General features: G+C 40.6%; 1 protein-coding gene across 1 annotated transcript in view; it reads left to right on the top strand.

Annotated features, from left to right (window-relative positions):
- Positions 1-24205, top strand: part of ANKRD17 (ankyrin repeat domain 17) — a gene marked incomplete at its 5' end in the record, with an annotated part of 47132 nt that overhangs the window by 9390 nt on the left and 13537 nt on the right. The window contains 15 exons of the mRNA XM_010012162.1: positions 3410-3647; positions 4029-4220; positions 4575-4684; positions 5474-5561; positions 6266-6393; positions 6865-7008; positions 7575-7677; positions 9242-9997; positions 17416-17564; positions 19121-19232; positions 19384-19529; positions 21226-21368; positions 22062-22275; positions 22709-22884; positions 23513-23675. Coding sequence (XP_010010464.1) covers positions 3410-3647; positions 4029-4220; positions 4575-4684; positions 5474-5561; positions 6266-6393; positions 6865-7008; positions 7575-7677; positions 9242-9997; positions 17416-17564; positions 19121-19232; positions 19384-19529; positions 21226-21368; positions 22062-22275; positions 22709-22884; positions 23513-23675 — 2862 coding nt within the window. The remainder of the gene's footprint in view (positions 1-3409; positions 3648-4028; positions 4221-4574; positions 4685-5473; positions 5562-6265; positions 6394-6864; positions 7009-7574; positions 7678-9241; positions 9998-17415; positions 17565-19120; positions 19233-19383; positions 19530-21225; positions 21369-22061; positions 22276-22708; positions 22885-23512; positions 23676-24205) is intronic.

Raw genomic sequence — 24205 nt, 5'->3', positions numbered from 1 at the left:
TGTAGGTAAATGGGACTTGAGCTAGTGTTTCTCTTGCTCTGAAATCTGAATAAGTTAGCCTTACAAATGTTATGGGTGCTGTCCTTGTGGTGAGTTCCCTGGTGGGTGATGATAAAATTACTTTGTTTGATGTTGCAGTAGCCTTCTCATCAGGACAGCTTCTTGACAGGTCAGAAGTTTGCAGAAAAAGCTGGTATTTCATGGAGCTATGAAGCAAGGCATCTTTTCCTTACCACCCTCTTGCCCCTTTTCCCTCCACCAACAGACTTAAAAGTCCATCAGACTTGCAGAAATGTTGCGACCCATTTTTTATGAAGACTTACTGAGCAATAGGAAGCAATCAGTCCCCTTACTTATGCAGGAAGCTTCCTTAATAGGTGTTTTCACGCTGCTGCTCAAACTGACAGGTGAGAGAGTCTCAATACCTTCAGCTCTGCTTGAGAAGGAGCAGCTTTCTGTAGCAGCACGTAAACACATTCAGGCACTTAAAGCGTTTTTTCTGCAGAAGCAGTTGTTGCTTTTCAGTAGCAGAAGGAAACTACCTTTTCTAGAACAGCATGGAATTTGAATGTATCATAGAATCACAGAGTGGTTTGGGTTGGAAGGGACCTTTAAGCTCATCCAGTTCCAACCCCCTGCCATGGGTAGGGACACCTTCCACTAGACCAGGTTGCTCTAAGCCCCATCCAACCTGGCCTTGAACACTTGCCCAGCCGGTAACTCGGAACCATGCAGCAGCTCACTCACTCCCCTCTCTTCTCTCCTCCTGCTCCTGGTGGGATGGGGAGGAGAATCAAAAGAATGTAAATCCCACGGGTTGAGGTAAGAGCAGTCCAGTAATTAAGGTATAATACGAAACTACTGCTGCTACCACCAATGATAATAATGATAAGGGAAACCCAGAGCGATCCAAGCAGCGATCTGGGCCTTCTGGGTAACTCCCCCCAGTTTATCTACTGGGCATGATGTGCTGTGGTATGGAATACCCCTTTGGCCAGTTTGGGTCAGGTGTCCTGTCTCTGCTTCCTCCCGGCTTCCTGTGCCCCTCCTCACTGGCAGAGCATGAAACTGAAAAGTCCTTGATCAGGGTAAGCATTACTTAGCAACAACTAAAAACATTGGTGTGTTACCAGCATTGATCTCAGACTAAAGTCAAAAACGGCACTGCACTAGCTACTAAGAAGGAGGAAATATTGTTGTTACAGCCAAACCCAGGACAATATTACACTTACATACAAACCAGTGAAACTGTTTAACTGTTGTTCTACAAAGCATTGGGGAAGACTTCTGACCCAGAGCTTTTTTTTATGGGTAAGAGTTAACATGGGTTCAATGCAGATGAGTTGTTGGGCAATGGGACTTGCCTTGTGGGAGCAAAAAGCAGGTTTGTCTAGTTTGAGCTTCCTCTTACTGAAGTAACCTAATTCTCCACAGGGAGGTCAGAGTACCAATTGCCCGCTGCAGTAGATGTGTAAAATATACCTGGTCAGATGATTTTTTGGGATCTCATAGCAGTTAAAAGGGTTTTCCTAGCTGTTGTAGAAGAGCTGAAGGGCACCACCCTATTGCAAGGCTGGTCAGAGCATGGATAGAATTCCTTTGTGAGGTTGAACACCACCAATGACTCTCAGGGCTGCTTGTCCCACATCAGCAGCTTTGAAGCACATCTTCTTCCTGCTGTCTGCCATGCTTGTTCTGCATCAGGGGTGAGGAGTGAGCTGTCCTGCCAGAGCATGTGATGGTTGAGGCACACTGCATTTCCTTGAGGAAAGATTCATTATGGAGTCTAGGAGTTTTTCACCTTAAAACAGTGTTGTCATTTCAAGGTGAATACATCCTGGTTAGTGTCCTAGATAGTTTTCTGAGAGGATATCTTGCTCCCTGGATCTCAGAAGAAGGTACAAAACACTTCAGAAAATGAGGTGTAAAAATGTCAGTTCTGTGTTTCGTCTGGAAAAGAACTGTCTGGGATTATGGTTTCTAGCTTTGCAAGGCATGTTTTTTGCCTCTTACCAGTTAATCTGAGATCAAGGTGTACTTACCTTGTTCAGCTACAGCCTTGGGACAGGACAGCCTTGTGTTTCTGGTAAGCTGCTGTTTCTTCTGTGCCATCCTCTTATGTTTTGTGTGTCAGACCTTTTCCCATTATAGTTACTCCATGTTGGAATGATGGCAATTTCCTCATGGAGAAAACCAGCCTGGAGAGTCTTTGCTGTTGTCGGGCTGCAGCGACTGAGCCAGCCTCTGCTGCTATCTAAACAAAGCAGGATTGCATGGCAGTTGGATATGTCACTGTCAGGCCTCCAGGGTAAACATCGAGCTGAAAAGCCACTTCAAATAGTTCCTGGATTTATGGTATACTGAAAACATGACAAAGATCGTATGCTCAAATATTGGCTTTGTTTCTAAAGGAAGAAAGTAAACTAAGGAGCAAGGTTTTGGTAAAATGAGTTTGACAGTATGGTAATGGTATATGGCAAATCCTGCCAAGGGAAGGCCAGAATTCAGGTGGCTCCTGTCATGTGTGAGGAACCCCTGACCAAAAAAAAAAAAACCAACAAATTTTGGGTTTGGCTCTTCTCTTGGAGGGAGAGAGTCCTGACTCTGCTGTTAAACTGAGCAGTGAAGTAGTTCTACAGGTGCCAAGAGACAAGCAGCATTACTGTGCACCACTCCCTTTTAAGAAAGGAAGGAAGCAAAATTGTTGACCTTAAAGCCTGTCCTCTCTTCCTTCACCAAAAGCTGGGAGTCTAACATAAATACTGAGACACTAGCAGTCTGCATGGATGTGAGGACAAACTGTGTTGCTGATGTGCATTGTTTTTGTAACAAAGTACACTGTTTTGAACAAATAATGCAACTGCATGTTGGATTCAAAACAAAAGTTGGATTCAAAACAAATTTCCCTCTCTTTGTCAAAGTAGGGAGCATTGGCATTGAGTGACTTGTTTCATTCAGTGACTTGTTTGCAACGTAAAGGTTTTGTAGTCTTCAGGAAGAACATCAAAACCTCTTATTACATCCAAGAGAAGATAGTTTGGTTTGTTTTTTGGTTTTTGGGGGTTTTTTTAAGTGAAGTTCTCGTAATGGTCCTTTATGTATTAGGCCACCTGTGGTGTTAGTAGTAAATTTGTTGGCAGAATGCAAGAAGAAATAGATTTGACTGATAACAGTTTTTAGAATTTGCGTTCCTTAAGTAACTTAGCATAGTCTTTAACCAAGAGGAATCGTGGGTGTTAGAGGGTTTTGGTATTGCTCTTGTGGAGGAGGCAAGCTTCTCATTGAGCTCCCTGTCAACTGGTTGGATTTTGCTTTGTTGTTTATGTTTGTGGCTACTTAGAGCTTTGGAGAAGAGGAAGAATTTTACTCTTTTGACAGCCTTTTGATCTTGGTTTTTCTGAATTCCTAGGATGGCCATGTGGAAGTGGCAAGATTACTGCTTGACAGTGGAGCTCAGGTGAACATGCCTGCGGACTCTTTTGAGTCTCCATTGACTCTGGCAGCCTGTGGCGGGCATGTCGAACTGGCAGCATTGTTGATTGAACGTGGAGCTAACTTGGAAGAGGTCAACGATGAAGGATACACACCACTAATGGAGGCAGCTAGAGAAGGCCATGAAGAGATGGTGGCACTGTTACTTGGTCAAGGTAACTATTGTGGGGCCTTCCATGGATTGTAGTTCAGTAGCTATCTGCATGGAAATGTTCTTCAGAACAGGTTGGCATTTTTCAAACAGGCACTGAATAGTGAACAGTTCATGTGGGTAAATTGCACTCTTGCACGGTCACCTTGGCCTGTCTTGAGATGGTGGTATTGCTGAAAAGCTGTAGAGAAGTGCTTTGAGGTGCTCAGGGGAGTTTCCGAAGTAGTTCAATGAAGTTAAAATCTTGTAATTTGATATGCTGTGATTTTAAAATAAAATTTCTGCAATTCTAAAAATGAGATACACAATAAGAAGATGCCTTGTGCATCAGGAACTGTCTTTGCTGATACTGGTTTCAGTAGCTGGTGTTTTGTTTGGTTTTAAGGAGCAAACATCAATGCTCAAACAGAGGAGACACAAGAAACCGCGTTAACTCTGGCTTGCTGTGGAGGTTTTCTGGAGGTTGCAGATTTCCTCATTAAAGCAGGAGCTGACATTGAACTTGGTTGTTCTACCCCTTTGATGGAAGCTGCTCAAGAGGGTCATTTGGAGCTGGTTAAATACTTACTAGCTGCAGGTATGAAGTAATTTTGGTAACAGTTTTGTAGAGACTTACTGTAACCTTGAGAGAAAGATCTTTACCCATGTTTGTTAACCTTTTCATTAGTTGCAGAGGTTTGTGGAACCTTGAGTAATTTACTAATTGGACTCTAATTTAGCTTTTGAAGATGAAGTTGATGTGAATGAACTTCTAGTTCATTTTTATTTTTTCTAATCCTATCCAGAGGATTAAGTTCTCAGTTTCATACATGTTTGATTGGAAGATGGAAGTTAAAAACTTGCTGTCTGATGTGGTAAAGGTTACGAAGAGACTTGCATATTTTCTGTGATGAATCTTGTAAAGCTTACTTACTCTTTACTATTGCTTCAGGGGCTAATGTGCATGCAACAACAGCCACAGGGGACACAGCACTGACATATGCCTGTGAAAATGGCCATACTGATGTAGCAGATGTCTTACTGCAGGCAGGTGCGGATTTGGTAAGTCGTTACCTTCTTAATTAGGAAACAAAATTAGAAATGTCTCTTTGTTTCTGGTTTTGTCCTGGATGCGTTGCTGAAAACTTACTGAGTTTACTTATTTTAATTGTATTCAAATTATCTTTTAACCTTTTTCTTTTAATGAAGTGAGAGTTGGTGGTGTTTTCTAATGGATTTTAGGCTGTTCAGTTACCTGGAAGTGTGTAGGTCAGTTACAGTACTTTGGTGATTGAGCTCTAAAGCATCTCCAAGCCATTCAGGGTGGCTCTACAGAGAAATAGGGGATTTAGTGGTTCTGTCATATGCAGTCCTGAACAGCATTCAGTTTTAAATTGTTGAGCTGATGATGCATTAGCACTTGTGCCTTCAAGTTTGTTCTATTCCTTACGCAGCAGTCAATAGTTCCGTTCTGAGGTAATCTGTTTGTGTACTGTAATGGAATTAAGGTAACAGAAGTAAATGGATTTTTACATATCAGTAGGCTTGTAACCAGTGTGTTAGCAAAAACTGCAGTTAAGCAGGACTGAACACTTTATGTTTAGGTCAAATCCCCACCATGTGCTTGAGTGCTTCTTGTACTGGAGTCTCAGACCTGTATGAAAGTAGCTTGATTGGTCTGCAAAATATACTCGGTTCAAATGTTATGTAAATGCTGCATCTGTAGTTTGTGAAACATTAAAGAGGGATCTTCCATGTCTGGTGCCTTTCCATGCAAAAATCCACAGGGCTGAATTGCATCCTTTGACCTGTGCTACTTCTGAACTTTAAGCCTTTCTCTATCTGCTCTAGGAGCATGAATCAGAAGGCGGAAGAACTCCTCTCATGAAAGCTGCAAGGGCAGGTCACGTTTGCACTGTTCAGTTCTTGATTAGCAAAGGTAAGAGTGTGAAAAGGTTTTGGTTTTCCTGCTGTTAGAAATACTCAGGGTTAGGAGCATGTCAGTTCTAGCCTATCTTGCTTGGATTTGTTGCAAATGCTTTAACTCACGTAGCTCATTGATTCTCAAATTAGGCATGTAATGATCACCTTTGGTTTCTGGCAAGATTATTGAATGCAGAGTTTGGAACTGCTGTTTTCTGCCTCTTGATCTGATGCTGATGGATTTTTCTTGGACCTTCGTTGTATGGAGGAGGACTGACCTAAAGCTTCTAGTGTGTTGTAATTTTCCTGTGTAGATTGTAGAGGAAAGAGGCAAAGCTGCAATCAATCATTTGCTAAGATGCATGGATCCATATGTTGGATCTTAGTGTTTGGTTTTTGTTTTGTATTTGAAAGAGGCCCAGTCCTGGCACGGTTGCTGGCAAATTTAAAAGCAGTAGGTTCACCTGCCGTGTGATGTTCCATACTTAGAATAGCCATTTGAAGAGTGAGCTTGGAGTGCTAGTGCAGGTAAGGTTGCTTTTCTTTTTGTGATGTGTTAAATAGTCTGATAATAGTAATAATTGACTATTTATTAGGTGTAAGACAGCAGCCATGGAGAACCAAGTTTCCATATTTAATAAGAAATTTAACTGTCCCTTTTGGTAGAGGAGAACCAGTTGAAGTTTCTTAAAATAATCTTTCCCCCTCTTATTTTTGAAGGAGCAAATGTGAATAGGACCACAGCTAACAACGATCATACAGTGCTGTCACTGGCCTGTGCTGGAGGTCATTTGGCAGTTGTGGAGTTACTGTTAGCTCATGGTGCTGATCCTACACACAGATTGAAGGTTTGTTGCTTAACTGCCTTATTTTCCACTGAGGTGATGTCTCATTAATCTTAAAACTAATGAAAGTCGAACAAATTTTGTCCTTGTGTGTTCCCTACAACTGACCCAACATGCCATGGTTGGTTTTAAGAGAAGATGCTAGAGCTGGTATTACATCAGCAGGCATTGTGCTCATGAACATGTTTATAGAAGTTGGAGTTAAGAGGAGTGCAGCTTAATTGATTACCAAGAATGTAAAGGTTGTACTGCAGTTTTAAGGTCAAAATTGTGGAAAAGGAAAGAAAATTATAACAACTGCTACATTTTTGGGAGTTAATAAAGTCCTTAAATTTACATGTGCACCTGCTGCAGGTTGAATCAATGTTTATTAAAGCAGTCTTAATAGATACAGTGCCGTGTCTTCCAAAATTCTTCAGTGTTGCCAGGTTTTGATGTTGCTGTTCTCTAATAGTGTGATCTTTCCCTCTTTAGGATGGCTCAACTATGTTAATAGAGGCAGCAAAAGGTGGTCATACCAGTGTGGTTTGTTACCTTCTCGATTACCCAAACAACTTGCTTTCTGCTCCTCCGCCTGATGCTACGCAGCTGACCCCACCATCTCATGATTTAAATAGGGTAAGATTTAGGGGCTTGCTGACTGTGGGTTTGAGGGCCTTTCTGGCCTTTCTTTTTACTGTTTACTCAAGAGTTAAGTGATGTCTTTTCATGAACTACTGAACTGTAGGTGAACACACTGAAAATGGCTTTGAGCTGTTGTGAAAATGGTGAAGACTCTTTGAGCATCACTGTGTAGTGCTTTCATTGTCCTTCTTGCTGCTTTAGAAGTATGATTGGAAAAAAAATCATGAGGGGAAAAAAAAACCAGCAAGCAAAAAGGTCTGCTTAAATAATGAGGCTCTTGAGAATTACATTTGTAGCTCGTTGTGGCTTGTATTTGCTTCACCGTGTAGAGCACTGTACCAAGCTGAGAACAGTAGTGCTTGGCAAGTCATTTTTTAGGTTGAAAATGCAAAGTATATGGAAGTCAGATGATCTCAAATGGTTAACTGTTGAACTTGGCATGTGAAAAAAACATATTAAATGTTACTAGTCACCATTACACTCTGCTTCTCTAACAGGTTTTATTTACCTAACTGGATTATAGTATGAGAAAAGTAATCTGTTAGTATCCAACATTTTAGGCTCCTCGTGTACCAGTGCAGGCGCTGCCCATGGTCGTCCCACCTCAGGAGCCTGACAAACCCCCTGCTAATGTCGCCACAACCCTTCCCATCAGAAATAAAGGTCAGTCTTAGTTCTGGAGCTTATTTTCTAAATATCCTTCCGAATTAGAAGACAGAGGGTTGCACTTGTGGCAGAGTAGTTGCTGTGAAGCGTGTTTCTGGATTCAGTCAAGGGAACTGCAATTTTTTTGGTAATTTTTTTTTTTTTTTGAAGGAGTTGCTTATCTGCCAAATACAAAGTATCAGTCACTAACCCTGTAATCATAAAGCGTCAAGAAATCTGCCTAAATAAATGTTAAAACATGTATTAGTCTGACATACTGGACTAATGCAAAATGTCACCCAGAAGCCTATATAAATTTGATAATGGAAGTTGTAAAAACAAATGTTAAACTCAGTATCGTAGTTGATTTGATAACTTGCGCTTACTTAGGAGAGTAGTCTCGGAGTGGGTTTGATTAGTTGGATTGAAGGCGGAATTTCTTGTGCTAGAAAACATTGAGTCTGATGTGGCTCACGTCCTGCAAGGACTAAATTTGCATCTATTTTGATATTGCCATTTTGACACTTAACACTTTCTGTCCTTAAGAATTCTCTTCCAAAACCAATTTATATCAAGGATCAGCAGTAGTGCAAATACAGGCGTGCATGTCATAAAAAAAAAATTAATGCTGTGTGTACACTTGTATTGTTCTGGAAATACAGCGAGGATGACTGGAAGAAACTGGGCACCTGCACTGACTCAGATCCTGAGTTTTGATTTGCCTTTCGCCCTTCAAAATTAACCGATTGTTCCTTCTGCAACCGGTATGGCAGACCATGTCAGCTGTGTTACTGTGGACTTCTTCATAAAAGATGAATTGGATGAGTCCATCGCTCATTCTTGCAGGAAGGCTGAAACATTTGCCTTGCCTGGGCAGAGAGCTGAGTTTTGACACAGGCAAAGTCATGTCTGCTAGGGATAAAATGTAGGGGCTAAACATACCCTGTTAGATCATGTTAACTATAAATGACTGTTCTGGAGTCTAGCGCTGTTTGTCAACTGAGCAAAGCTGGATACCTGTAGTGAAAGAATTCAGTAGTTCAAGGAAGCATAGTGCATCCTAAAACTTACCAAGTTACTCACAAAACCAGTGGCCCAGCACAAGTCACCTGTCCTGTGAGATGTTTTTGCATCACTTTTGCTGTGCTTTTAGGGCTGTAGCCGTACATTTATGTCTTTAACACCATACCAGGCACAAAACATCAAGTAAGGAGCCAGCATATCCTTTTCTTTTTGTTTCCATTTATCTCGTAGCACCACTTGATAGCAGCAGCTCTTGAGACAATGGCTTCATTGGGCAAAAGTCTTAACAATTGTTGGAGTAAATGTGTCCCTATAGCACAGGGTTATTTGGGATGTACATGCAGTAATCTGTCCTGTTAATTGCAGTCTGACTGCTGTGTTCAAATTGCTAGTGAAAGATGAGAGTTTTCTTGGAGGGCCTTACAGTGCACGCTGACCTTCTGTGGGTGCTGTGTCTTGGTGCATAACCGGCCATGTAGCATCCCAAGAGTAGCTCTGTAATGAGGATGCCATTCGTATGCACTTCCATTGGTTCTGAGGGGGTTTCTTTTTCACACAGCTGCTTCTAAACAAAAGTCCAGCAGTCATTTGCCAGCAAACAACCAGGATGTACAGGGTTACATCACCAATCAGTCTCCAGAGAGCATTGTAGAAGAGGCTCAGGGCAAGTTGACAGAGCTGGAGCAGAGGATAAAAGAAGCCATAGAGAAGAACGCTCAGCTGCAGTCCCTGGAATTGGCACATGCTGACCAGCTCACCAAAGAGAAGATTGAGGAGCTGAACAAAACCAGAGAGGAACAAATTCAGAAGAAGCAAAAGATTTTGGAGGAACTGCAGAAAGTGGAGCGAGAGTTACAGCTGAAAACTCAGCAGCAGCTCAAAAAGCAGTATCTAGAGGTAAAAGCGCAAAGAATTCAGCTCCAGCAGCAGCAGCAGCAACAGTCTTGCCAGCATCTGGGACTACTGACTCCTGTTGGGGTAGGAGAACAACTCTCAGAGGGAGACTATGCACGATTACAGCAAGTGGACCCCATCTTGCTTAAAGATGATCCCCAGCAAGCTGCTGCGCAGACGGGTTTTGCACCAATTCAGCCTCTGGCGATGCCACAAGCTTTGCCTCTGGCAGCAGGTTCCTTACCTCCAGGGTCCATCGCAAATCTTACAGAACTGCAAGGTGTTATAGTTGGACAGCCAGTGTTGGGCCAAGCACAACTAGCAGGGCTGGGGCAAGGAATACTGACAGAAACACAGCAAGGGTTAATGGTAGCCAGCCCTGCTCAGACGCTCAATGACACGCTGGATGACATCATGGCAGGTGGGTTTATATTGTTATGAGCAGGTATAATATTTGCTTGACCAGTTGAGGGTATGTCCACTTCTCTATGTGTGTGTGTGTTTGTGTATTCCCACTAGCTCTACACCAGGCTCCATTAGCCGGCTGGTCTCTGTCTTGAGGAGGGCAGAAAACTAGGTTTAACTTTTCCATTTTCAGGGTTGCCTTTCCTTTTGTTGAGCTAACTGGTGCCTGTGGGTCAGGTTGGTATGTTGGAAGTGGTGTTTATAACTCTTCAGTTTAGGGGGTGTGTGCGCTAGGGTCTAATAGTTCCATTTTAGCAGGTTTGTAGCTCAGGAACAACATCTTGACAATACTAGTTAGTACTTTGGACTATCTGAGAATTGATTTGAAGCACCTCGGAATAGTCTTTGAGCAGCTATAGCACCACATCAAGCCTGTAATGTGTAAGAAACTTGTAGGCTTGTCTCTTGGATGACAGCTGCTTGAGTAGGCCTTGAATAGTCTACCTGTTGGAAGCTTTTACTTCTGTTTGGAAAAAATGATGATAATCCTCTATGTCTACTCAGAAAATGGCTGCTTCGCCAGCAAAAAACGAATTTAGCTTTCCCAAAGCTGTCTTCATCACTTCAGAGAATCTTTAGCCAGTGCTTTAAACCTTAAGTAGTAAAATAATGGAATGGATTTTAAATAACGTAGTAAATGTGAGGTTTTAGTGTTACTTTCTTTTATGCCCATTTCAGTTGCGCAAAACCCCTTTCCGTGTCTGAGCAGTCGCTGAAATACTCATTTTGACTCCTTAGCTGAATACAGGTTAACTGTTAGGATATAGTACCATTAAAAATCACATCACTTGATGAGAATTTACTGGTGAACTATCCTTTTTCAAAGTGATGTCTGTTTTGACAAGCCTGCTTTGTAAAACACGTTGAGATAAGGGGCATGGGTCAGAGAAAAGGCAGGTCTCCCAAGTACACCTTAGGCCAGAGGTGCAGGTTGCGTGTATGCTGCAAGAGTTATTGGAGTGCAGTAATGGTGCAGAGTGAGTAGAAAATAGTAGTTAAAAATACCAGGTGGTGATGGTTGAAAATACTTGGAGCAACACTTTTTTACATTAGGCATCTAATGAGTAACCTGATGTTAAGATAAATTCTCATTAAAGATGACTGGAACTTATGGGAGTTATAGAGATTCTTTTCTGACAATCTGGTGTTAGAATTGAAGCATAGACATACAGACTGGAAGCTGTCAGTGGATGCAAAAATGGATCCAAACTGGATGCATGAAAAAGGATATACAACTATGTCCATCATGTATTGGTAGTGAAGCTTTCTCTCACATGAAGCTGCTGGGCTACGTAACAATACCAGCTACTCAGTTCAGGAGATTGCATAGTTACAGTTGTGGGTTACTCACGCAGAGTCTGTGCAACCATTTTAATTGTGTTTTACATATAACTTACCAAGTGTCCTAACTAAAAGTTTATGTGCTTAACTGCATATAACATGTTGAGAATCTACAATTTTAGGTCATGTGCCACGTACCCAAATGCTCATGCATGCTTTTTGGGAAGGTCAGGTTTCTGTACTACTTAGTCCCACCTCTTAGTATGTGCATGCACATGTGCAATTGGTCATGAGGTCTAAATTCACAGAATAGTAGAATGGTTTGTGTTGGGCAGGACTGCAGGTGGGGTCTCACCAGAGCATGGTAGAGGGGGAGAATCCCCTCCTTGTACCTGCTGGCCACGTTTTTTTGGATGCAGCTCAGGATGCAGGTGGCTTTTGAGTCTGGGAGTGCAGATTGTCAGGTCGTGTCCAGGTTTTCATCCACCAGCACCCCCAACTCTTTCTCGATCTCTTCATTCCCCAGCAGATGGAGCTCCAGAAGGCATTTGTGGCAAGTCTATGAAAAGCTGTGCAGACGCAATTACATCTTTGCTTTTCTGTGAGGTGGCTAATTTTAGGTTTGGGTTTGTTTTTTTTTTAAACAAGAATAGGCACAGACCTGAGTACACAACTTAAGTGCCAGCTTGAATCCACACATCAGAATTTAGTGTGGAACTGAAATGGACTTAGTGTAACACGAAGCACTTAAACAGCAGCTACATATTTTATGTCTATTTTATCAGCTTTGTCTGTTTCTTTAATAGGAACCCTCTAGAGTATTCCAAGGATTAAAATCTCTGTTCCTGAGATGACTTGAGTTTAGTTCCATCACAGAGCTGCAGCTTGTAACACCGGTTATGAAAACAAAGCTTCACTTTGACTGTGCAAGTTCTATTTAATATTCATCTCTTTGCTTAATTAGCTGCAAATGATGAGTTTAATTTCCCCATTTAAAGCACTCGTTTAAAACAAGGCTAGGTGTGCAAATGCTGGTGATTCAGAGGTGAGTACAAGACATGGGTGTTGATGTAGAGGTCAAGTGGTGTTGCTAGATCAACTCGGGGACTCCAAAGTAGGATTCCTTGCTATTAGGGAACGAAATTCATGTTCCCAGAGTGCTACAAATTTGGCTGGAAACACAGTGAGAGAATGTACCAAGTTGAGGAATTTGGGGTTTGTTTGTGCTAGTTTTTTGTTTGATTGGTTGTTTTTTGGTTTGGGGTTTTTTTTTTCCAAGGAAAGAAGTAGGATGAGTTGAAGAAATAGTAAATAATCTTTCAGGTTAATCTTTGAGATCCTTCCTGATCCTGCTAGAATGGATGACACAAAAAAAGTTTCCTCTTCAGCTTGTTGGACAAGCTCTTAGCTTGCAGTGAAGCTGGTGAACAGGAATTAGCTTTGTAACTCTTGAATAAAAAATGTGTTAAATGGTGTGTTAAGGATATAAAGAAAAAAATATCTCTGTTTGAACAGGACGTTTTTTTAGAAGTAATAACTACTCAAAGGATTATGTCCAGTAGAGGAGCCTCACAAAGGAACTTCAGGAATCTTGAAGCACTTGATAAGATTAATTCCTGGAAGCTGCCTTGTGGGATGAGTCTGTCTTAACTGTAACTGTCTAAATACCTAAGAAAGAATATGCTTTGACTGCAAGTTCTTCAAAGAAACTCAATACTGATAAAAGCACCAGCATCACAGAAAAATTGTGAGGTTCTGTCCCACTTGTGACCTGTGCAGGAGCCATAGAAAACTGAGGATGAAAGCTTTTATGCCCTGGTGTAACTGCAACTGGTTGCTGCCAATGGTTACGCTGTTCTTGCAAATGTATGGTAAATGCATCTAAACCTTTGTCCTTGGAATATTGAGAGACTTCCATCTGTTGCTAGGCAGCTGGTTTTAAGCGGGACAGAGCCTGTGATAGCCTCCCTTTTGGACTAATATATATACATATAAAACTATATATATAAATATAAATGCCAATATTTATAAAAATACCTAATAATCATCCTGACTACTGGTGTGGGGTAGTTTTCAGGCTGCATCCATGGAGCTGTTAGCTCATAAAAGCCACACTGTGTTTGTACTTCAATTCAGACCATAACTGGGGCTCTTGTAATTCAAGGCATGTTATGCATCTGAAGTGCTATTGATTTTTAAGCGTGTGTGGCAGGAATGTAGCTTTTAATAACCTAAGATACTACAGAGAAATTGGGAGCAGAGGGGAAGGAACTGCATGTGGAATAAGCCTGTTGAGTTGGCTTGAAGTAAGTTGGAAAAAGCTGAGGTATCTAATACATTTCTTGTAAGGAATTTCATTTTTTCAGTCCCTCATCTTGGCTTATTGCAGTGAAATGTGAAACAGTTCTTTTGTACATCTGCTGTTGACCTTACAGGAGATAAGGGATAAATAAGTTGAAAAAAAAATGATATGGCCACGATCAGACAACACTAGTAAGAAACTTAATGGTTGATATAAAGATGAAATGGTATTATAAAGGTGCTTGGTTTCTGTAACATCTTGCACTTGGTGAAAATACAAAGTATTCAAGGAAGTAGCGAACTTGAACAGTGCGAACTGCTCCATGTTCCTTACAGGAACATGTCAGGCTTTTTTCCAGACACATGGTTTGATTCAGGACATGCAGATGAGCGAGGGGAAAAACCCTGTTGGGTTAGTTCTCAGGTTTTTTTTAATTGGTCAGTGTCCCTCCCCTAATATGGGGGCAGAACTTGTAAGCCCAATACTTTTCTTGGGCTGTTGGGCATGGGGGAGAAGGTAGCAGCTGTAAGGGTGTCCTCTTTTTGTTATTGTTCTGGTTTAAGCCCAGACAGAAACTCAGAACCATGCAGCCACTCACTCACCATCCACCCCTTCTTAATCCAATGCATGGTAACAATTATTTTCTCCTTCTTAGTAGCTGGTGCAGTGCTGTGTTATCAGCACTGTTCTCAGACTAAAGCCAAAACACAGCACTACACCAGTTACTAAGAAGGAGAAAATAACTGTTACAGCTGAACCCAGGACATTTGTAAGGAAAGAGAAAGTTGAGATGACCAGAAAGAAATTAAGATGAAGAGCAGCTATGCTCCTGATGTCAGGAAGCACAGAACTGGCTGTCTTGTAATCAAACAAACGTAAAAGACTTTGACCAGAGTAGTGAAATGGCGGTTCGAGTGATATTTTCTGACAAAGCTTGTCCTTTTTCTGTAATGTGATTAACACTAGTAGCTGGTCCCATATGAAGCTGTGTATGTACTACGATATTCTAGTGGTGCACTAGCTTTGAACACTTTGTTATCCCAGGCATGAAGTCATGATGTCTTTATGTTCAAGTACAGACTTCTAGCTAACAGTTACCACTGGTCCATTAGGGTAGATGGAGGACAGAGGGGAATGATACTTGTTGGCTGTCAATGTGATTAGGTTGGATGATTAAGGCTACTTGGTTACTCTCTCTGCTGCTCAAGACTGTTGCAAAAATCTTTTGGCTTATTGAAAACTTCCCTGTTTTTGTTTGGACACAGTAAAGATTCTGTTCATTGCCCTCCATTATCAATCTGAATTCTGCCCTGGTGATGGTGAAGTCAATATAATGCAAGGCATCACCCATCAAAATTAATATCTTGTCTCAGTGACATGTGCTACGGGGATATGAACTATATTTGTCTGTGAGTTATTGCTATAAGCACACTTGAAATACATTTAATTTGAGAGCTGTAACTCAACATACATATTCTCTACTAGCATACATAAAAACATTTATATATGGGTTGTACAATAAAGGTTTTTTTCCTTGTAGAAAGTAGGGGAGGGTGGCTTTTAAACAGGTCTCTGCTTTGGGGGTTTTTTGTGGGTTTTTTTCCCTCCCTATCATTGCAACACCACTGGCATAAAAAATAGACTTTACCTGACTTTTGAGACCTTCTGAACTACTTTTTGGGGTTTTTTTTTGGTTTGGTTTTTTTTTTTTTTTTTTACTTTGCATGGTTCACTTTGTCCATATGTGGATTATTTGATGATTGTGCTTTTCTCTCGTCCAAGCTAAGCAAGCTTGCTTAGTTTCCAGTCCATTTTACCGTCTTTATCAGGTTCTTTTGGACTACATGTGACAGTCAAGAATCATGATCCTTTATTATTCCTTTGCTGGTTTATGCTGCTTTAACTTCCTTTTTGTACTTGAAGAAGGGTGATATGCTTATTTTTCAGCTACTTTTTATGACCATAGATGTAAAGCAGAGAGCATGAGTTGAAGCTGGGAACTTCTGAAAATTGGTCTGAAGACCAATTTGAAGCTGTGATTTCAGGTTATATCTCTAATTTACAGTCAGGATAAGGAATGAGACCAGTTTCAATTAGATGCTCCCCTGAAGGATATTTCACTCTAATCTTTAGTTAGTAACTCCCTTAGACCATAGTTTTTCACCTTATGTCACAGTGTTTTGCCTTAGCTTCTGTGTTTCTTTTAATCCATACCTAGTGTGATTTGTCCTGTAACAGGAGAAAAGTTTTCAGAAGACATCTGATAGAGAGATCAAAGAGTTTGAATTTTTGTTTACTTTTAAATATAAGGTTGTGATTTTTATGATATAAGTTGAAGGTTCTTTGATTCTCCCAGTGACATTTGTTAGCTTCTTTTCTGGGGTTTGGTATGGGAAGTCTAGAAATGAAATCAGTAATAGATGAAAAACCTTGCAGAGGTGGAAGTACACAAATTGGTGTGTTAGGATATAATTTTTGTAGCATTTGTTCAAAAACTTATTCACATGAGATATAGAAGGTATTTATCAGTGGCTGGTAGTTAGGGATTATTAAACCTGTTTGAAAAAAAACCTGAAAAAACAGGACTTGAAGATTTGGGGGATAAGAGGCATTATTTTCATGTTCCATGAGGATACTCACTGGTATGTACTAGATGAACACTGAGAGTGTGTGGGAAGTGCCTGTCTTTCTTTTTGCAGTTAAAGGTGCTTTTATCAACTCAACAGGAGAAGGGGAACAGGAAAACCAGAAGGGAACTGTACTTCACTTTGTCCTTTGCTGATCACACCTGATAAAGACCTGGAGAAAAGTCAGGGAGAAAACCATGGAGTTATTTTACAGAGGGGGGAAGAAAAAGAAAAGAGGAGTAAAATGAGAGGTTTTCCTCAAAGGCTGCTTTAGGTTCAAGTTTCTTTCTCTTCTTAAACACTGTATATATGAAATGAGTTTCAGGGAAGTGTGGCAGTCAGTGCTATTTCGTGTTATGTCCATTTGCTGTCAGCAACTGTAAAATGGTATTACCTTTTGCTTCTCCTAACAACCATGACTAGAGTTTCTGCAAAATGGCTGTTAAGAAGCTTTCACTGCTCTGGTTTCGACCAGTTCTGCCGTGTGAGCATCCTGACACTAGCACTCTTTTTTTCTGGTTTTTTTTTTTTTTTCTTTTTTTTTTTTCTTCTTTCCCCCTTTTCTTTTTTTTTTTTTCCCTTTTCTTCCTTTTTCTTTTTTTTCTTTTTCTCCCTCTATTCTTTTTCTTTTTTTTTTCCAATGTTATGGGGGGTGAAGGTTGGACAGACCCTTATATGAGTATCTTTAAACTGTTTTAAGAAAAACTGAATAGATACCCATTGACTGGACTTGCTCTGCTGTCCTGCTTCTCAAGGTATGGAACTCCTGGTCCAATTAACTGAACTGTTGGAGGAAAGATATTTGAATTGAAAAGAAACATATACGTGTGTGTGTATGTGTGTATACATATATACACACATACACGCACACGTGTGTGTATATATATATATATATACACACACACAGAGTGGGCTTCTGGAACACATGCCAATCTGGTACTTCACTGTTTTCTTTGCATGCAATTAACTTTTTTCATAGTTGTTAAATTGGAAGAGTTAAAGGTCCAAAGATTGGGTTAAATGTGTGGAAAATAAGTATTTGTGGAACATTTTGTAGAGAGCTCTGTCTGCCAGTGGGAGTTCTGTCCCACTGTCCACTTGTCACATTCAGCTTCAGAACTGAAGTGTTTTGCTTTTACTGAGTGTAATTATTCTGTTCAACAGCAGTGAGCGGAAGAGCATCTGCAATGTCAAACACTCCTACCCACAGCATTGCAACTTCTGTCTCCCAACCTCAGACGCCAACTCCGAGTCCTATCATTTCTCCCTCAGCCATGCTACCAATCTACCCTGCTATAGATATTGATGCACAGGTAAGCCCACAATTGTCCCTGTGGCACAGAGACACAAAGCTGTTCTGCTTCTGTGGCCTGAAAAATTCAGCACCAGTCACCAGCTCTGTTTTTTAATGAATTGGGTTCTAGAAACTTGATTTGCTGCTTTTTAGAAGGCCTCTCTGACTCCCTGGAGAGTTGCAACCCATTTTCCTCCATGCTCTCACTGAACAAGAGAAAGTCTTTGAATGACTGAACACTTGCATTTCTTGTTTCTTTGTTGTCAGGCTGATTATGAGAAATAGCAAAGTTGTCTTCTGAAAGAAATGAAATATTTTTCTGTGCTGATCTCCTAAGACAAAAAAACTAAACCTTAAAACATGGCACATGTTTTTCCAGTTGTGCTTGAGGTTGTTGGCCATTGATCACTCAGCTTGACAGGAGTAGGAAAGTATTGAAGCTATTAGCAAGAGGAAGTAATGCGAGCTCTCATTTCCACTAAAGAAAAGGTTTTTTCTTACTGCAAGTGATTATAAAAAGGGCTACTTAATGTTGACTTGCAGCTAGCTGGCCGTCAAAAATCCCAAACCAGTTGCATATACTAACTAGCATACGTGTATGCATAGGTCTAAACTACATGTAACATGGCTAACATGTGGGCAGTGTGGAGAAGAGGAAAGGTGTGAGATTGTGAAGTAAGGGAAAGAAGCCTCTAGAAAAGCGTCTTGGCTACTTCAGCTGCTTGTGGCACTTGGCTTGGCCTCTGCTGTGACCATGTCCAGGAGCTCTTGGCGTAACCTGACCGGCCTCATTGTTAGCGGGTAGACACCAGTGCAGATCAAGGTTGTGATAAGTTGCCAACTACCCTGGGTCATAACAGAGTAAAGTAAAAGTAAGTTCTCAGAGCAGTTAAGAAATGTGTGTGTGTGTTTATGGGCTTTGGGGTGGTTTTGTTGTTCAGTGCTTGTTGTTTAAGAACAGAGAAGTGCCATTTTAGTCAGTCCTTGTGCTATAACTAACAGTGCCAGGAGTCCTCCAAATTTCTCAGTTGCTCTTTCAAATAGGATGGTGGCCATTTATATGGGTTCTGGCAACACTGAGAAATGAAATGCAAGTTACTGGGTTGCAAGTGTTCCACATGCAGAGTCAAGGTTGATAGAGGCTCTGTGCCACTATCGAGAGCTATATACCACTAGAAGTGGTCACTTGGAGATTGTGTATGAGTCAACAGAGAAAAAAGAACTAAAGATGAATTCTTATCTTCATTATACCATCTAATGATCCCATTGGAGCAGTGGTAAAGAAGTTGATCTAGTTATCAAAGCACACATGAGATGTCTGTTCTTGAAGAACCTTGGTTCTTATCAGGAGTTGTTCTTAACATCAGTTCTTTTGAGAGATGTGAGAACTAGAATCCTGTTACCAACTTGAGCACAAAAGATAACTGAGAAGTAATCGATAGACGTGTCTTAAGCTTACAGAAGCTTTTTGTTGTGTGTCAGGTATAGTTTTACTTGGGCTAATGTGCAATATGAAGGGGTTGTATTTGGAAAAGGAAATACTTATTTTGTGTATCTGATGTCTGTTTCTTTTAGACTGAGAGTAATCATGACACAGCGTTGACACTTGCTTGTGCTGGTGGCCATGAAGAGCTAGTACAAACACTGCTAGAGAGAGGAGCTAATATTGAACACAGGGACAAGAAAGGTAGGTACCTCACTGTGGCAATATAGACCCTGTCTGGTATTCTAGTATCATATTAAATAAACACACAATAAGCATAGTCTTCATGTGAAGCTGTTAGACTTGCTTTTTATGCTGTGAATGTGGACTCTTCAGACATCCTTTTTCATTTCAGGGTTTACTCCGCTTATTTTGGCTGCTACAGCTGGCCATGTGGGTGTTGTTGAAATCTTACTGGATAATGGAGCTGATATTGAAGCCCAGTCTGAGAGAACTAAGGACACTCCGTTGTCTTTGGCTTGTTCAGGAGGGAGACAAGAGGTGAAGTAAAACTTAAGTCTTCAAAAGCCTTCTGTATATCACAGGTTGTGTCAGTGTACTGAAGCAGTCTGCAAGAAAAGTTACAATAACTTAATTCACCATTTTGTTTCAGGATGGTCTGCTTTAAAAAGGATGCAGAGCTTCACATTGTCCAAGTTTTAGATTGCAGCCTGTCTTTAGAGATTGCTTTTCTCGGTTGCTAAACTGGACTGATGCTATACAGATGACCTCATGACTGTAATCACCAGTGGCTCATTAAGGGACTCTTATCAGTATAATTAAATGTAGATATGAAAGCGAGTGTGAGGAGTGTTCTTGTTGAGAAGCTGGAGTTACACATGAATCAGATCCCTATATGAGCTAAGAGGGTTTTCTAGTGATCCTGTATAGGCCATAGGATACTGGAATACTACAGATGACTCCAGTGTGTCTCACTAAAACCACAAAAATAGCTTCTCAAGTGACTGATCAACAGTAAATGTAGGGTGAAAAACTGATTTATGTGACTTAATCGAAATGCAGATTTTTTTCTCTTTTTTTTTTTTTTCCTGATGGTTGCTGAACAGATCTTAAGTGTATAATTCTGTTAATGCTTGTACTATTTGAATTGCAAAAGCCACAGTGGAAGCTGTATAATCTGGTGCAGAGTCATTTTCCTCCGTGGCCATCTGGAAATTAATGAGGTTGGGGACACCTCTCCTGCTTCTACAGATTTTCTGAACAGTGATACTGTTGTATTTAAAAGGTGATTACTTCCCTAGACAAAACCTTACTGAAAACTTGGAGCTCTTCTGCCCTGTTTTTAGTGCCATCCAGAAGCTTTTAGGCACTGGGGGAATGAGCTACAATGAGAATCCCATGCTCTCTGGGGAAGGGAGAGGCATCCCTTTTAGTAACTCTGTCCTTGCAGGCTCATACAGTAGAGGTGAATTGAAGCCTACTGTTTTAGAGAGTTAATTGATCTGTGTTTCTCAAACAGGTCAGTTGTTATTGAGGAATGGGGTTTTTTTTCATACTTTTTTGAGAAAAAGATGGGAAAATGCTGGACGTTGGGTAGTAGAGATGAAGTTAGCAGGCCCTTTTCCCCCAGTTTTTGTTTTGGATACTATGTTTGTCCAGAGATTTTACAGGAACATACTCTGAGTGAAAAGCCCTTGGCTTTTGTTGCACAGGTCTAATCTAAACATGTTTTAAGCTTAAAAGCTGAAAGTGGAGCAAATTAAACGTTGCACTGGAGATGAGACAGTGGGTTGTCATCTTGGTGTTCACTTTGATTTTAAGTCACTTTAGGTTCTTGTCAAATGATCTGTAGAAACTTCATTACAGAATGCAAGTTTCTTGTAGACTACGGGAAGCTATGAATTGCTTGGGCTGTAAATGAATCTGTAAGGAAGGAATAATTAATGTAAGACGTATTTGTGCTGGATTTGGTAATGCAAAGAGCAAACCAGCAAGGGATGCAAATGTTGATTTTACTAATGGCTCTTGCATGAGATACCTGTGGACAATCGACATGCTTCTTGATGTAGTGGTGTGTACAGAGAATGTGAGATTCAGAAGCATTGTGGAGCAACCAAGATAGAACTGGTTTCTTGGTTGCTCCACAGCTTTGGTTTGAGGATGTTGTTAACATTAATAGTGAACATTGAGAGGACAAAAAGCAAGAAACCAGATTTTATGTCTTACGATGCTGCAGGTGGTGGAGTTGCTGCTAGCTCGAGGGGCAAACAAGGAGCACAGGAATGTTTCTGATTACACACCTTTAAGCCTCGCTGCGTCAGGTGGCTACGTGAACATTATTAAGATCCTGCTAAATGCTGGGGCAGAAATAAATTCCAGGCAAGTTCCCTTTTCACCACTTCTCTTGTGGCTTTTGTAGTGGTTTTGCCCTTTCTAGAAGGATTTCTTAAACTCTCTGGAGCAAAATCTCACTCTTCCTACCTGGTCACAACCAAGATATTGTTTAATTTGTAGCAGGCTTCTTTTAAGTTGGAAATGAAAGGTTTTGATGAACTTCTAACTTCCATCTCCCTCTGTATTTTGTGAGCTTCTTTCCTATACCATACAATCAATCATCTTTTGTTAAAGATAAAAGTCTTTCTTCTTAGTCTGGTTGGCCACCTGGGTTGGAATTAGTTCAGAGTTAGATCAAGGTTGTGTTTTATCCCATTGGTTTTCCTCTGTAGCTTAAGGAAAGCTTTTGCTCTGTGTGTGTGTGCACTCAGTGTGAGCTAGAAAATTGCCCCGTGCTGCACAAGTCAAATGAAAGGTTCAAGCAAAACTTACGTACTTCATGAGAGATGGCTTTAAATTTAAAACAATGAAAAAGAAATGTGTAGTATCTCCAAACAGAAATGCTTGTCCTAAGCGGTGATACCATGGAGAACCTCTTGCAGTTTCAGTAATAATTGCTGTGTGGCTGAGTTTTTGCTCTTGGATAAGTACTCTGCCTTCGTTACCTCTTTTAAAGTCATTTTAGAAATGTGATGAGCATTTTATGGAGTTTTTTGGTTTTCCTTCCTTCTCTTTCAGAACTGGTAGTAAACTGGGCATTTCTCCCTTAATGCTGGCTGCCATGAATGGACACACTGCTGCTGTCAAGCTGTTACTGGACATGGGCTCTGATATAAATGCCCAGATAGAGACCAACAGGAACACAGCCCTGACTCTGGCTTGTTTCCAGGGGAGAACTGAAGTGGTTAGCCTGCTGCTTGATAGAAAAGCTAATGTGGAACATAGAGCTAAGGTAAGGAGCAAATGGCTGAATAAGTGTCCAAAAACAAATACTTGCAAAGTCATCACTTCTCTGGGGTTATCTGATTTTCCTTGCCTTTTGTGCAGGTTGACTTCTTCTAGGTCAGTTGGAACCATATATTGTAAAGAAAATCATGGCTGTATTAATGTACTTAAGGTGTACAAAATATTTAGTATTTTGGTGGTTTGTCAAAAAATAAGTATTTCTTCTGAAGCCTTAATTAATTTTACATTTAATACAAATGTAAGAAGAATAATCCACTAACTTAAAAAAAAAAAAAGAGAAGGCTTCAGTGTATTCAAAAATAGGTAATAATTGCAGTCTGTACACCAGAGGTAGAAATATGTTGCTGGAAGCTGAAATAAATCCTGCTTTCAAGTAAGCACCCAACTAATTGCTTATTTTTCTTGCTTGCTTATCTAAGACTGGTCTCACACCATTAATGGAAGCAGCTTCTGGTGGATATGCAGAAGTGGGCAGAGTTCTGCTGGACAAGGGTGCAGATGTAAATGCTCCTCCAGTACCTTCTTCAAGAGATACAGCTTTAACTATTGCAGCAGACAAAGGGCACTACAAATTCTGTGAGCTCCTCATTAGCAGGTATTGTATTTGCAAGTGTGCTGCTTGAAGAAAAACATCTGGAATTTGACCTTAGACTAATCTTTACCGATATACAATAGTATTTTCCACTCTACGCTACAGGGTAAGAAATGGAAAGGGTTCTCTGTGTATTGACCATCACTATGTACTTTTATCCATCAGAAGTGATCAGTTCTCTTTGATGTTAGAGTGCCTCGCCCAAATGGACTGACTAATTTTTTTCTGTCTCACTGAATCATAAATGTTAGAAATAAACAACTTCTTGTGAAGTTTACAGACATGGTACTCGTAATCATGAGGCAGAGCCATTATAGATGGTAGCATAAAGTCCTTAATCAACACAAAGCATGCAACTTAATGTTTTGGGTTGTTTTTTTTCTAGCTTGATCATGAAGCACATTCAGTGTAATCATGTTTCCTGAGCAGCTTTTTAGGCTGAGTAGAGGCTTTTGACAGCATCAGAAGAAACAAAAGCAATTCTGGGAGCTGAATGCATATGCTTGATACAAAAAGGAGTACTGAGTTTTACCCTATTGTTCTTATGTTGCATATCCAGTTTATCAGTCCAGTTGATACAAGAAATAAAAGTCTGGTCCAGAGTTCTGATTGAGAGTCTTTGTTTTTGTAGAGGAGCTCACATCGACGTGCGTAACAAGAAGGGGAACACTCCACTGTGGCTGGCAGCCAACGGAGGCCATCTAGATGTTGTCCAGCTGCTAGTTCAAGCTGGAGCTGATGTGGATGCTGCTGATAACAGGAAGATAACTCCTCTCATGGCAGCCTTTCGAAAGGTATGGGTTTGGTCTTACACGTGTTGTCTGAATCATCCCTATGCAGTTGTTATAAATAGAATGTAGCTGACAGGAATGACATCTTTAAAAATACATCAACTAATTTGAATATTTGGCATTGAATCCTCAAAAATAGATACGTTTGTCACCAGTGGAACACCTGTGTTAAAGTTGTCTAGAAATTGGCTTTATAGGCTGGTTCTTCTGGGTCTGTTGAGAGGTGAAAATTGCAGTGTATTTGTGCAGAAGTGGGAGAATATGTGATGAAACTGGGGGGCAATGGGATTGGTTTCTTACGCAAGAGATGATGAGCTCTTTTGTCAAAAACCCTGTGGCTTAGCCTGTTTCGGTTCAAGTACTGCGGTATTTGAAAAATTGCAGATGACTGCAGAAGCCTGCAGGTATTTAATTACCAGAGTTGGGCATTTGATGAGTACCAAAATAAAAGGCACAAGTTTGTGAAAATATGACTGGAGCAAGGACAACCTGACAACAGGTACTGTAATTCTTTGCCTTTGTATGAAGAGACA

This window comes from Nestor notabilis, unplaced genomic scaffold, assembly GCF_000696875.1.
Source record: "Nestor notabilis isolate BGI_N333 unplaced genomic scaffold, ASM69687v1 scaffold15633, whole genome shotgun sequence".
NCBI lineage: Eukaryota > Metazoa > Chordata > Aves > Psittaciformes > Psittacidae > Nestor > Nestor notabilis.
Note: the sequence above shows the minus strand (reverse complement) of the source record. Positions and strands in the feature narration are given on the sequence as shown.